The sequence below is a fragment of the Danio rerio genome, chromosome 25 (assembly GCF_052040795.2).
Source record: "Danio rerio strain M-AB ecotype USA chromosome 25, GRCz13ab, whole genome shotgun sequence".
Lineage (NCBI taxonomy): Eukaryota > Metazoa > Chordata > Actinopteri > Cypriniformes > Danionidae > Danio > Danio rerio.
This window is the reverse complement of record NC_141045.1, coordinates 30,913,416-30,927,431: the sequence shown is the minus strand read 5'-3', so window position 1 is coordinate 30,927,431 and position 14,016 is coordinate 30,913,416. Positions and strand designations below refer to the sequence as shown.

The 14,016-nt window shown below is 34.2% G+C and overlaps 1 protein-coding gene across 11 annotated transcripts; it reads left to right on the top strand.

The window, feature by feature from the left end:
• The first annotated feature begins 3,298 nt into the window (after positions 1 to 3,298).
• On the top strand, positions 3,299 to 13,002 carry LOC147837867 (uncharacterized). Of its 11 annotated transcripts, none has more exons than XM_087312742.1 (4): positions 3,299 to 3,346; positions 5,175 to 6,071; positions 6,138 to 6,700; positions 6,917 to 13,002. In XM_087312742.1, the coding sequence occupies exons 2-4, from the start codon at positions 5,190 to 5,192 to the stop codon at positions 12,801 to 12,803; spliced, it is 7,332 nt and encodes a 2,443-aa protein (XP_087168868.1). In that variant the 5' UTR covers positions 3,299 to 3,346; positions 5,175 to 5,189; the 3' UTR covers positions 12,804 to 13,002. The 11 variants fall into 11 exon arrangements, with proteins under 11 accessions (XP_087168868.1, XP_087168867.1, XP_087168872.1 ...); XM_087312741.1 differs by having other exon boundaries at positions 6,138 to 6,862; positions 7,079 to 13,002; XM_087312746.1 differs by lacking the exon at positions 6,138 to 6,700 and having other exon boundaries at positions 5,175 to 5,283; positions 9,092 to 13,002.
• Positions 13,003 to 14,016: the final 1,014 nt, after the last annotated feature.

The window sequence follows — 14,016 nt, the reverse complement described above, 5'->3', positions numbered from 1 at the left end:
TGATAAATGTCCATACTAATAAAAAGGCATTACTAGGTGGCTACAACTTCCTCCCTCCATCCCTGTCAGGAGCAAGGAAGGAAGAAGAGAAAGCCAATGTGGCAAATGTGTAAATCACAATTTTGTAACACCATTTTTTAAACAATATTATATATATATTATATAATATATTATACAATATATATATATATATATATATATTAGTTAAAGTCAAAATTATTAGCCCCCCTGAATAGCCCGTCTGTTTATTTTTCTCCCAATTTCTGTTTAACGGGGAGACGATTTTTTTTCAGCACATTTCTAATCATAATAGTTTTATTAACTCATCTCTAATAACTGATTTATTTGATCTTAGCCATGATGACAGTAAATCATATTAGACTAGATATTTATAAAGACACGTATACAGTTTAAAGTGACATTTAAATTAATAGGTTAATTAGGTTAACTAGGCAGGTTAGGGTAATGAGGCAAGTTAATGCATATTGATAGTTTGTTCTGTAGACTATCTGAAAAAAAAATTGCTTAAAGGGGCTAATAATATTGACCTTAAAATGATGTTTAAAAAATTAAAAACTGCGATCATTCTAGCAGGAAAAAAACCCAAATAAGACTTTCTCTAGAAGAAAAAAAATATATTATCAGACATACTGTGAAAATTTATTTGATCTGTTAAACATAATTTGGGAAATATTTAATAAAGGAAAAAAAAAATTTAAAGGGTGGGCTAATAATTATATATTTCAACATATATATGTTGATATATATGTGTGTGTGTGCGTGTGTGTGTGTGTGTGTGTGTATTTATATATGATGACAATATGCCAAATCTTTAAACGTTTTCATTTTGTATTTGTGGTAATAGTATTGACAGTTTACAGTTTAAACATTTAAATGAAATACTTTTGATCGCACAATGATACATGATGGAAAATACACTGACTAATTCTAACATATTATTTTTGGTAATATGGTCTTTAAAAAATTATGAACACATTTTATAAATATCCTAACATGTAACAATGTAACGTAACATTTTTTAAAAGCTGAAAAAAGGATGGCTTTGGTCACTAAAAGTACCTGCAACTATAGAATTACACATATAGTTCATGGAGAGCAACATATTTTTCTGGAGTTCTCTTGCAAAACTTGGCAAACATCACTTAAGCAAGCAAACACTGAGATAAATATAATGTGCAGCACAAACTGTGCAGTAAATAGTTAAAGTACAGTAATAGTTTTAAAATAACAGTTAGTTTGCTCTTATTAAAATGACAGAGAAAATTTGAAAAGATGAAAACATTAATTTTAAAATGCTATAAATTATTGCCTTCAAACTAATTGTTGTCTTTATATATAGACACACACACACACACACACACATATATATATATATATATATATATATATATATATATATATATATATATATATATATATATATATATATATATATATATATATATATCTGACTTTACGGTCAGTTTCTTATGATCTAATGTGAACCATGCTCACTGTGCCTGAGCTTGATTCAGAGCATTCACGCTTCACAAACGATCCGGGAATGAGCGATAGTGTGAGTGTGCTTTAAGTTATTGTCATCAATAGGCTGTTATATCAAAAGAAAGACACAATAGGTGTTGATTGTGGTCAGACATGCTATCTGTAATGAGGGAGAAAGGAGAGCAGAGACAATGAAAGTGTAAAAGTGTGGGGACAGGGCATGAGAGGGCATATTGTTAGCTTATGATTAAGTACAACAGACACAATATTACAAGGATGTGTGTAAGAAAAGTGTAGTATTGTTATAAAGAGTAAATACAAAACCGATAATGTATATTTGTTAAAAAAGTAATGTGAAAATGTAATCTGTGAAAAAAGTCCAGTAAAATGCATAAATGTACATCAAACTGGTAAAATGAAAGAGAACGTCTACATGTTTGATAAGAATTTCAACTACTTTGTTTTAAATGCAATCATATAGTGAGGTAGGTTTTTTGTTAATCATAGTATTGAAGTGCTTGATTATAAATGTATTTAATAGGAGACGACAACTGAAAAAAATCTAGAATTTTAATTGTGTGCTTGTGGTAGTAAAACAGGATATTGTAAAGGAGTGTTTCTCAAACTTTTGATTAAGTAGGGTGGTGGCTCAGTAAAAACATGTCTCTCCAAGTACCATCATAAAGCTACAGTATTAAAATACAGCTGCGAAGCAGGCCTAATTAAGCAGTTATAGCTCAGCACAGTTTAAAAACAAGGCAGATTAATTCCTATTATTATGAATATTGACTATTGTCAGCCACTATAATATCATTATAAATTTTTGAACATTAACACTGCACTGTGTCTAGAGGTAAAAAATAAGTAGTTGTGTAAAATGTGGCTTTTAAAAGTTAATTAAAATGACACTGTTCTTATAAAGTAAAAAAACTTCTGTACTTTAATGTAAAGAATCATCATAAAGTAGCCTATTCATCAAAATCTGGAAATGTTCCTTGGACCTCTTAAATATATTCTATGTCATCATATTTATATAAACTTTTTGGAAAAATTTTCAAATATAGGTTGCATGTATATTTGACTTATTTGTGTATCTTTAAAATTTAAATATTAACTTGTATTTTAAAAATATTAATTGAATTAACTTGCTGTGCTGTAGTTCTCATAGAATCTTTTTTATGCTAGATCTTTCTTTCTAAACACGTACATGTTCATAAAATAGCGCCTCAGCACGTCAACGTCCTGCCGCTGGGAATAATTTGTTACTTCATTCTAGTTGTGTAACTATTAGATTGTTTAAATTCAAAATAGTAATATATTTATCAGTGTAAAACCTATGAATGGTGGAAAACATGTTCTGTAATTGTGTATTAAAATTACATATATCTCCACTGTTGCATGGCTTCTCTTTTTGGTTTCAACAAACTTATCCCTCAAGTTTTTCTAAACTTTTGTACAAAAACTTTCCTACGGTTTTTGCAATTTCTAGCCAATCATTATTGGTCATATGGTTCTCCCTCTGATCAGGCATGGACGGATCATGAAGATGTCTGTACAGGTGTACCTGTTGTCAGGCAAAATCTCTTCAAAGTGATTCATATTTAACTCAAATCAAATGCGGCGCTGTGTGAACTGTTCGCTCGAGTCATCAAAAATTTCGTGCGCTTCGCGAGCTGAAATCTCGCGCACAAAGGGAACTTCCGGAAACACCGCGATGACGTCACATTCGCCGCGCCCACTCAAGCGAACTAGCGGACGCGTCGAGTATAAATTAGCCTTTTAACAGAGGTAAGTTGTCGTGTACTCGTCAAGGATTGTTCGTGGAGGCAGTGGAAGAAAACATGTAAGTTACACTACTTGTATTATTTTGTACGTGATTTTCGTACTGATCTAATCAGTGGACGGTTATAAGCTGTATTATGAACAACATAACGTTAAAGCGACGGTATGTTAAAAAAACGTAGAAAAGTATGTTTTTGTAACGTTGTATAACGTGTGAGCAATATAAAGAAATGCGTGTTAACACTAATTGGTCTACTTATTTATTTTTATAGAATATTAAAAGTTTGTAAGATTAGCACGGGTTTGTCACGGTCAATTTACAACGCTCAGCTTGAAAAGTGTTTAATGTGGCTTAATGTACAGATGAGAGAATTGTTTTGTGAAACTTTATAATTAACTCTAACTATTGTAAAAAGAGTGTGTCCTTATTCAAAAGATAATGTGAACAATATCAAATTTAGTGTTTTCCCCATCGAAGCCTGCCGATGTATTATAAGTAGTGGTTTAATGTACTTCAACCAGAAGCTGGCCATGTTGGTTTTAGCTGGTCATTTCCCAGGCTGTCACTGTTTTTAAACACTAAGGTGATTGTGTTAATCGTGTCTTTATAACATGGATTCATATTGAAGAAGAGAAGGTTAAAATGTTTATGTTGAAATGCTTTGTTTAAGTGCAGATATTGTCGGCAACCATTTAACTGGGCTACGTGAGTGGCTTTGTTTATATGTTGATCTTGATATGCGTGCGTTATAAGAGATGGTGTGCTATTTTCGGCCGCGATTCGTTATCTATACTGTGGCGGCAAGTATCTATATTCATCAAATGTACCAACAAATCTGAACCCAGCCGCCACCAGGTGGTGATTTCCGTAGTCGCGGAGGCTTTATAGTAACGTGACAAGAATATAAACTGTAAGTATTTGATTCCGGCAAAATGTACATTAGATAAACATATATCAATAGGAAATGGATATATAATATGAATTACTTAACTATTACAAATTTGGATAAAGTCTTGTAGATATTATGAAAATGTCAAAAGTTAAATTCGGTTGAAAAAAAAAACCTGTTAAAAAAGATGTACTTATTAATTGAACAAAAAAAATTGATAGACAAGCTTATATTGAGTAATTTAGCCTGAAAATAAGTACATTTGTAAAACATATTTGTGTTGTTCATTGTGTGCATTTTGTATGTCAGTGTTAACATTTTCAATATAAATGTATTGAATATTTTCTAAAAGCTGATAATGAAGTAATTTTCAGGTCATACGTTTGTGGGTATTTAGGGTTTAGTGTATATCTTATATAATGAAGTAAATATATTTGTTATTTATGTACAGTTATATCAGTTTGCATTGAACTGTGACTAATGCTAATTTTTTATATGTGTGTTTGTCCTCACCTGTCGTATCCTTTCCTGTTCATACCTTTATTTTCACATTCAAACTTTTATCTAGCATACTAATTACATCTATGCTTCTGTCTGGTTTCATTCTTTCTCATGTTTCATGCTCATGCTACTGCACTGCTTGCCTTGCAACATTTTGCTTCTAACTCATAGACCATCTAAGCTAAGCTTTCTTAAGTATCTTTAAAAGGGGGTCATAAAATTATCCCAAATATTGATCTATGATTACTTATAAATGTCAATCTGAAAAGATTGTACCTAAACCTAAATTATGATCTCAAACAGAGGTAAAACATTTCTTTAAAATTGTAAAAGAGAGGTAAATTTGCACTCTCCTCAAAGGCTGTTGATTTCACAAGTGCATCAACTTGTCATCATAATAAATAACAAACAGTTTTAAAGTTTAATACATTTTCAGCATATATTTATACAAATTGTACTAAACACTTCGGTTGTATATTGTTTGCAATCAATTTCCAGTGTTGAAACAATACGATGCCACGGAAAGGAAAGCGCAGTGAAAGTCAAAAACAACGCAGAAAATTGGAAGCTTCATTAGGCACCAGTAGCAGTACCAGCTCCCTATCAGGTAAGAATGATGCAAACCTGTATGTTTCTATTGCAGCATCACACTGTCAAACTGATCTTAGGTACAAAGAATATTCCAGAGGCCGCCAGTGTACCTGTAATTCATTAATGTTCTTAGCAGTTCATAATGAATGCAATGAGATAAAGAGTCGGGATTTAGATTGTATTTTAGAGAAAGGCGATGCTGTTTACACTAGTGTTAAACAAACATTGTTGAGTAAAGGAAAATTTGTGGATAATTATTTAAATTTTGACGAGCTCCCAGACACAATTGAAACAAACACTTTGTGCTATAAGATCCTGAAACATCCAGTGAAGTTTGGACTTTTGAAAGATACACCAACTTTAGGAGAATATGGAAATCTTGAGAATACTCTGGAGTGTCTCAGGAAGGATGTTAATGATGCGCTACTGCTGTGTGGACAAACGTGTATTGCTGTGTTTAGAGATCGCTTTGGCAGGTTTGGTTATTTTGATTGTCATAGCAGAACAAAAGATGGCATGTCTGCTGATGTGAGCAGAGGTACAGCTGTGATGCTGACCTTTCATCATTTGAAAGATATGATAGACAGGCTCCTGTTGCTGTTTCAAGGATGTTTGTCTTTGAAGGATCAGGAACAATTTGATATATTGCCAGTCTCATTTATTAACATATTAGTCGAAAGTCATGGAGGCTCCCTGAAGAACTGTGAGCAACCTAATGTACAGTTTTCAGTCAACAACATAGGTCTGTTAAGCAATCAAGATACTGCTGATATTTCACAGCCATGTCAACAACAACAAGATTCAGCTGAACAGCTTACTGATAAAACCTTAATTAGAACCACATTAACTGTGCCACACCAAGCTGAACAGCTTACTGATGAAACCTTTATTAGACCCACATTAACTATGCCACACCAAAATCAGCAATTAAAAAAACTGAACCAGAACCAAAAGAAAAAGGCTTACTATAGAGAATGGAGGAAAACAGTGGTTAAAAGAAACCCTGTTCATGAGAAAAAAATGAAAAGTAATGATTACAGGAAAAGACATAATGATGTTGTGAGGAATGCTTATTGGACTAATAGTATATATAGAGAAGCACACAAAAAAGCAGTGAAACTTCATTATAAAAGTAATGAGGAATGTAGACAAAGAAAAAAGAGTTGTGCAAACGAGAACTACAGAAAGAATGAAAAATATAGAGAGCAAAAGAAGAAAACACAGACCTTCATGTACAGGAATAATGAAAAGTTCAGGGAAAGACAGAAATATTATATAATTAAAAATTACAATAATGATGATCAATTCAGAAAGCGACAGAAAAGTTATATAACTGAAAGTTATAGGACAAATGATCAATTTAGAGAGCGTCAAAAAAGCTATATGACTGAAAATTATCGGGAAAATTATCAATACAGAGAGCGTAAAAAAAGGTATATTACTGACAATTACAGGGAAAATGATCAGTTTAGAGCGCGTCAAAAAAGGTATATTTCTGACAATTACAGGGAAAATGATCAGTTTAGAGCGCGTCAAAAAAGGTATATTACTGACAATTACAGGAAAAATGATCAGTTTAGAGCGCGTCAAAAAAGGTATATTTCTGACAATTACAGGGAAAATGATCAGTTTAGAGCGCGTCAAAAAAGGTATATTACTGACAATTACAGGGAAAATGATCAGTTTAGAGCGCGTCAAAAAAAGTATATTACTGACAATTACAGGGAAAATGATCAGTTTAGAGCGCGTCAAAAAAGGTATATTTCTGACAATTACAGGGAAAATGATCAGTTTAGAGCGCGTCAAAAAAGGTATATTACTGACAATTACAGGGAAAATGATCAATTTAGAGAGCGTCAAAGGAAACGTATGATGCAAATGTACTGGACTAGTGCAAAATATAATGTACAGCATAAGCAATATATTGTTGATAAATATTTAAAAGATCCTATATTTAGAAAAAGTCAAAAGGGTCATTATACAAGTAGATGTAGAAATGATTCTAAATTCTATGCACAAAGAAAGGAAATTTTTAAAAAGCGTTATCACTCTGATGCTCATTTTCGGTTTCGTCAAAAACTATATTGTTTATTCAAAACACAAAAAAGTAGATCTTTCTTCCAGACACTTCACAAGATACAATGTGCAAAACACATACAAGAGAAATACAGAAAAATTTATCTCATGCAGCAATGTAGAGAAATATTACAAGATACTCAACCTAATGTAGTACTAGAACCAGAATTGTTAAGAGCATTGAGTACTTTTAAGGAAGCTATAAAACAGGGGCCAACTTATGTTTGTACATGCTGTGCAAGAGCACTTTTCTTAAATCAAGTGCGTAGATGTAATCGTGAGAGTTATGAAAAGAATCTGATGGTAGCTTCACTTTGCTTGACTGGAAAGTATGTTCACTTGTGCTCTGACTGCCCTAATCCGTGTCTTTTGGAGGAAATGAAAACAGAATGGATCTGTCATTGCTGCCATACTACTATACTGAGAGGTGCAATGCCTGACATTGCTCTAGCTAATAACCTTCAATTCACTCCCATCCCTACAGAACTCTGTGATCTGAATATTCTTGAAAGACATGTTATTGCAAAGTACATCCCCTTTGCTAAAATTTTAACACTTCCAAAAGGTCAACAGAGAGCTATTAAAGGAGCTGTAATTTCTGTTGCATCTGAAGTTGAAACAACAGTAAATACCTTACCTAGACCCAGAAGTGAATCACAACTGTTAATGGTAAAATTGAAAAGACGTCTGTGCTACAAAGGCCACTATCAGTTTCAGACTTTGAACATGCATAATGTTTTGTGTGCTTTAGGAAAGCTTAAAGACATCAATGCAGAGTATAAAGATATAATTATAAATTCAGAAGTCTCAGAAGAAGAGATATTAAATGAACATGAACAATCAAATGATATCAATGCTTCTGATGAGGAAATGGACTCTGAGGACAGGAGTGCAAATGAGAATGCTGAAATTGCAAATAATGACAATGAACACAATGATTCAAGTGAAGACACTAGTGCAGAACAGCACTCAGAAGGCTTTGCTTTGGATACATGTCTTCAGCCTCCAGATTTTGGTCAGCAGCTGTTATCTTATGATGATGGTATTTTTTGCATTGCTCCAGCGGAAAGTAACAGTCCTGTAAGCATGTTTAAAATTCCAAAGCTTGAGTCTATGGCATTTCCAGTGCAGTTTCCTGATGGTAAGAACACTATTGATGAGCCTGACAGAGAAAAACGCATCTCTCCTAGTAGGTATTTTAATACAAGGCTCTTCTCTATTGACAATCGTTGTGCACGAGATACCAACTACATTTTCTTTGCACAATTTGTGACTGAAATGCACATGGCCATGTCTAGTATATCTATTCAACTGAGGAAAGCAAAGCCTATGACTCGTGATGGTCGCAGAATAAACTGTTCACTGCTGCAGGACAAACAAGAATTAGAGAAACTTGTCAATAATAAGGAGGCAACACGTTTCATGCAACCATTAAGAGGAACTCCAGCATACTGGGAGAAAACACTTCGTGATTTGTTTGCCATGCTGAGACAACTAGGAACGCCTACGTTTTTCTGTACATTTAGTGCTGCTGAGATGAGATGGCCTGAAGTCATTACTGCTATTAAATCACAACAGGGTGAAACTATAAACTTCTCTGAGTTAGACTGGTCTGAAAAATGTGAAATTCTGCGTAGCAATCCAGTCACAGCCATGAGAATGTTTGAAAAACGAGTTGAAGCATTAATGAGAGATCTAATCATGTCCCCTGCTCAACCTATTGGTGAGGTTGTTGATTTTTTTTACAGAGTTGAGTTCCAGCAGCGTGGTTCTCCACATATTCACTGTTTATTTTGGGTTAAAGATGCTCCACAGTTTGAAACCGATCCGGATCAGGATGTTTGCGATTTCATTGATAAATACATCTCATGTAAATTGCCAGACCCAAACCAAGATCCAGAACTGCATAAAATTGTAACAGAAGTACAGATGCACAGCCGTAACCACTCAAAATCTTGTAGAAAAAACAAGAAACACTGCAGGTTTGGATTTCCCAAACCACCCATTAACCAGACCATAGTAACCAGACCAAAACCTCCTCCTGCACAGAATTCTGATGATCAAGATGAATCAATAGAAGAACATGATTATTTGACAAAAGCTAAAGCTGAGCTTCAGAAAGTATGGGATTTATTGAATGACTCAACTCAGAGTTTTGAAACCATTACACAGCTTCTTCTTAAAGCCAACATGACATATGAGGATTATGAAAATTATATTGATGCTCTGTCTACCTCAAGTATAATAATTATGAAAAGGAGACCACAGGACTGCTGGGTTAATGGTTATAATCCTGTTTTGTTAAGATCTTGGGATGCAAATATGGACATACAGTTTATTCTGAACCCCTACAGCTGTATAATGTACATTCTCTCATACATTTCAAAGGCTGAGCATGATATGAGTAATTACCTCAAGACAGTGATGAAGGACTCAAGCCATGATAATCTATCTGACCGTGAGTGCATGAAGCAGGTCATGAATGCCTATGCAAAGAATAGAGAGGTCAGCGCTCAAGAGGCAGTTGCTCGTACATGCAGCCTGAAATTAAAATCATCTTCACGCACTGTTATATTCATACCTACTGATGACAATGCTGTAAAGATGAGTTTACCAATGAAATGCTTGAAGAACATGGACCCTGACTTGGAAAATGTCTGGATGACAGGATGGCCTGACAAATATAAGGCCAGACCAAACAGAGAAGAATTTGAAAACATGTGCATGGCAGAATTTGCCAGTGAATACCGCATTGTGTATTCAAAACAGACAAAGGGTAAAACTGTGTTGCCACTTCAAAGAAATATGGGACATATACAGAAAAGAGTTAGGGGGAAAGGTGCTGTTATAAGATCTGCTCGTTTTTCACAAGAAAAAAGTGCAGAAAAGTTTTATGGAACACTTTTGAAACTTTACCTACCATACCGTAAAGATGAACAACTTAAGTCCACACGATTTCCAACATATGAATCATTTTATAGTTTTGCTTCAGTAAAACTACCAGGCACTGAAGAACTGGAGAGTGTGTTCAAGATTGTAAATTCAAATCGTCTGATATATGAAAAACATAACGAAGCCATAGAAAAAGCAATTGAAGATTTTGAACAACATGGTCCAGTTGAAGATGCATGGTCTACATTGGCACCAGCAAATGAGTTGATTCGATTGGAAAGCATCATGGAACGTGAACCAATTGATCCAAATGATGTGAATGAGCAGGATGACATTCCTGAATACTCAGCATCAACCTCTGTCAGTAACACTAGTATGCCAGTGATAGAAACTACCCAGTTGAATTCTGCACAGATACGCAAAATGTTTCAGAGCTTGAATCAGGAACAGTCATCTATATTTTATGCTGTGCGAGACTGGTGTAAAAGATCTGTTTCTGGTAAAAATCCTGAACAGTTTTTGTATTTTTTAAATGGAGGTGCTGGAGTTGGGAAATCACATGTCATTAAATCAATTTATGCAGAGGCATCCAAAATACTGCGTAGACTTCCAAACACACAAGAGCATACAGACATTTCTAAGCCAACTGTTCTTTTAGCAGCATTCACAGGTACTGCAGCATTTAATATCTTAGGAAAAACACTGCACTGTCTCCTAAAGCTCCCAAGAAATTTAAAGCCTCCATACCAAGGTCTTGGAAACAGTTTAGATGACCTCAGGGCAGACTTTTCTAATGCAAAGATCTTAATTATTGATGAAATATCTATGGTGTCTAAACAATTGTTTGCGTATGTGAACTGGAGACTGCAGCAAATTAAAGGAAACCAGAAAGTTTTTGGAGGTTTATGTATTTTAACAGTTGGTGACTTTGGGCAGTTACCTCCTCTTGGAAGAGCAAAACCCCTCTGTGTGTTTGAAAATCATGTGTTGGACTTTTGGAAAGATAATTTCCAAATAATAACTTTGACACAGATCATGAGACAGAAAGACGATCTTGCTTATGCTCAGCTTCTGAATAGACTGAGAATAAAACAGAAGCATGAGAAGCTGAATGATGAAGATAAGTGCATGTTAGAACCAGTGATAAGATCCTCTCTTGAAGAGTGTCCAAAAGATGCACTACACATCTTTGCAACCAATAAAGAAGTAGACACTCACAACACAGAAGCATTATCCTCGCAGTATTCTAATATTGTTACCATTAATGCAGATGATTACAGAAAAGACCCTAAGACAGGTGAGATGAAAAGGCAAGGTACGCCATTTAAAGGAGACAAATGTGACCTTAATGACAGATTACAGATTGCTATTGGTGCACGAGTGATGCTTACTAGAAATATAGATGTAGAAGATGGATTAGTTAATGGTACGTTTGGCACTGTGGCCAAAATAACAACTCAGAACCGTGAAAGTCTTCAGTATGTTCAGTTAATTGGCTTGCATGTGGATAATGTGAATGCTGGACAGAAACATCGCATGAAAGCGCCTGATGAAGATAGCAACATTGTCTATATTGAAAGATCAGAAGAACCTTTAAAAAGAAAGGGAGCAGTTCGTAGACAATTTCCGATGAAGCTTGCTTTTGCATGCACAATTCATAAAGTGCAAGGAATGACCACAGATTGTGCTGTTGTGTCTTTGAAGCGCATATTTGAACCAGGCATGGCATATGTTGCACTGAGCAGAACAACAACACTCAGCAGATTGCACATTGTTGATTTCGAAGAAAAAAAAATATTTTGTGATCCACAAATAAATGAGTCCTTGGAAAACATGACAAAAGCTAATTTTTCCAATGTGCAGCCAATGTTACACATATTAAAAGATCCAAGTGTAACGTCAGGTCTTAAAATTATTCACCATAACACAGAGGGTCTTCAGTGTCATATGGAGGATTTAAAATGCCACCATGAGCTTCTATTGTCTGATGTTTTGTGTCTCACTGAAACACATTTGTCTGGCTCAGCTGTTCCGGACCACTTGCAGTTAAATGGATTCAGTATGTACACACGCAACAGGCATGTATCATACACAAATTATGCAGATTTGGCCAACAAGAATGGTGGTGGTGTTGCCATTTATGTGAAGAATAGCTACAAAGCTCGTCCTCTGATGTATATGCAGAATGTTACGGATCTGGAATATTTGGTTTTGAAGATTGAAGCACCAAAACAGGCACTTCTTGTAGTGATCTACAGACCACCCAGCTACAATCTAACAGAGTTTTTGTTAAATCTCAATGCTCTTTTGACATCTCTTGAAATCATAGATTTCAAGCCTATTATAATATGTGGAGATTTTAATGAAGATCAGCTATCCACTGGCAAAAAACCAATTCTGAAGTTGTTTCAAGAGAAAGGTTATACCCAAGTGATCAGTACTGGAACAACTGTAAACAACAGTCTTTTGGATCCAGTCTTTATAAGTGGTGCACCAACAAATGTCATAGCAGGAGTTCTACAGACATATTACAGCTATCATGACCCAGTGTATTGTGTTTTAAAATAGAAATGATAATATCTTTCTATAACATTTCCAACATAAAAATAGTTAGATATCATCAATACAATGAATGGAAATAAATTTGTTATATGTTTGTGCCTACTTATTGTGTGTATGTGTGAGTGTATGTGTTAGAGCAGATGGGTGTGTTTGTTTGTGTGTGCAAGAGAGAGTGTTAGATAAAGAATGAATGGAGAGTGAATTTCCTTTCCGAAGGATCGCCACCTTGACGTGGTGGAAAGGCTTGCATGTTCCAATGATCCCAAGAGTAAATCTTTCTGGAAAAATTAATTCCAGTTTGACTTGCTTAAGGTGTGAGGTACGTTACTAAGAGCGATCCAAATAGACATTATTCTTAATACAATATATTGAACATAATTCGTTTCTTGGTCATTGTATCACAATTTCTTGTAACAAACATTTAACTGTGCTACATTATACATTAGTATGATAGATTAGACTATAGTTACAGTAAAAAACAAATTTATATAGATGTTTTTATTTTCTACATTTTTTTTAAATGTTAAATAATTTAGAAATTATTTTATAATGATGTACAAGTAAGTGTCATTGATGTAATATCTTATAATTTGACATTATAAAAAAATTTGCTTCAAAGCCATGTCCCAAGCGACCAGCTCCCTAAAATTGTACCCTGATCAGGACTCCAACTATGTTTGCTTGAAATACACAAGACAGAGCATTGTTTACAATGTTATTGTTTATATAAGCTCATGAAATTATCATGTAAACGAAACTATAGTAAATGAACTGACCTGTTATTTTAACCCTTAAGAATCTACTGTGATGTGACAGTGTCATTGGTGATTATGTGGAAAAGTCTTTTGAAAGCATTATAACACACTTTTAAGTAAAGTAGTACCTAAAGTTTACAAAATTAAAACAGATATGTAATCATATGACAATGTATGCATTTTCTATTGCTGTAACAACATAAAAAATTGTGACCTGTCTGGTTAATCGAATTATTGAAATGCTTGTTTTCGTGACTGAAGGTACGTTTGAACCCCCCCAAAATACTAAGTAAATAATAATCATATATCATAGATAACATAATTTCAATAAACTTCTTAGAGAAAGTGATACAAAACAAGTTATGAAAAAAATTGTGATGTCACACGGGGCTCTTAAACTTGAAACAGTAGATGAAATGTTATTGTGGCATATGTCACATATCATTAGCCACTCAATGAAATTT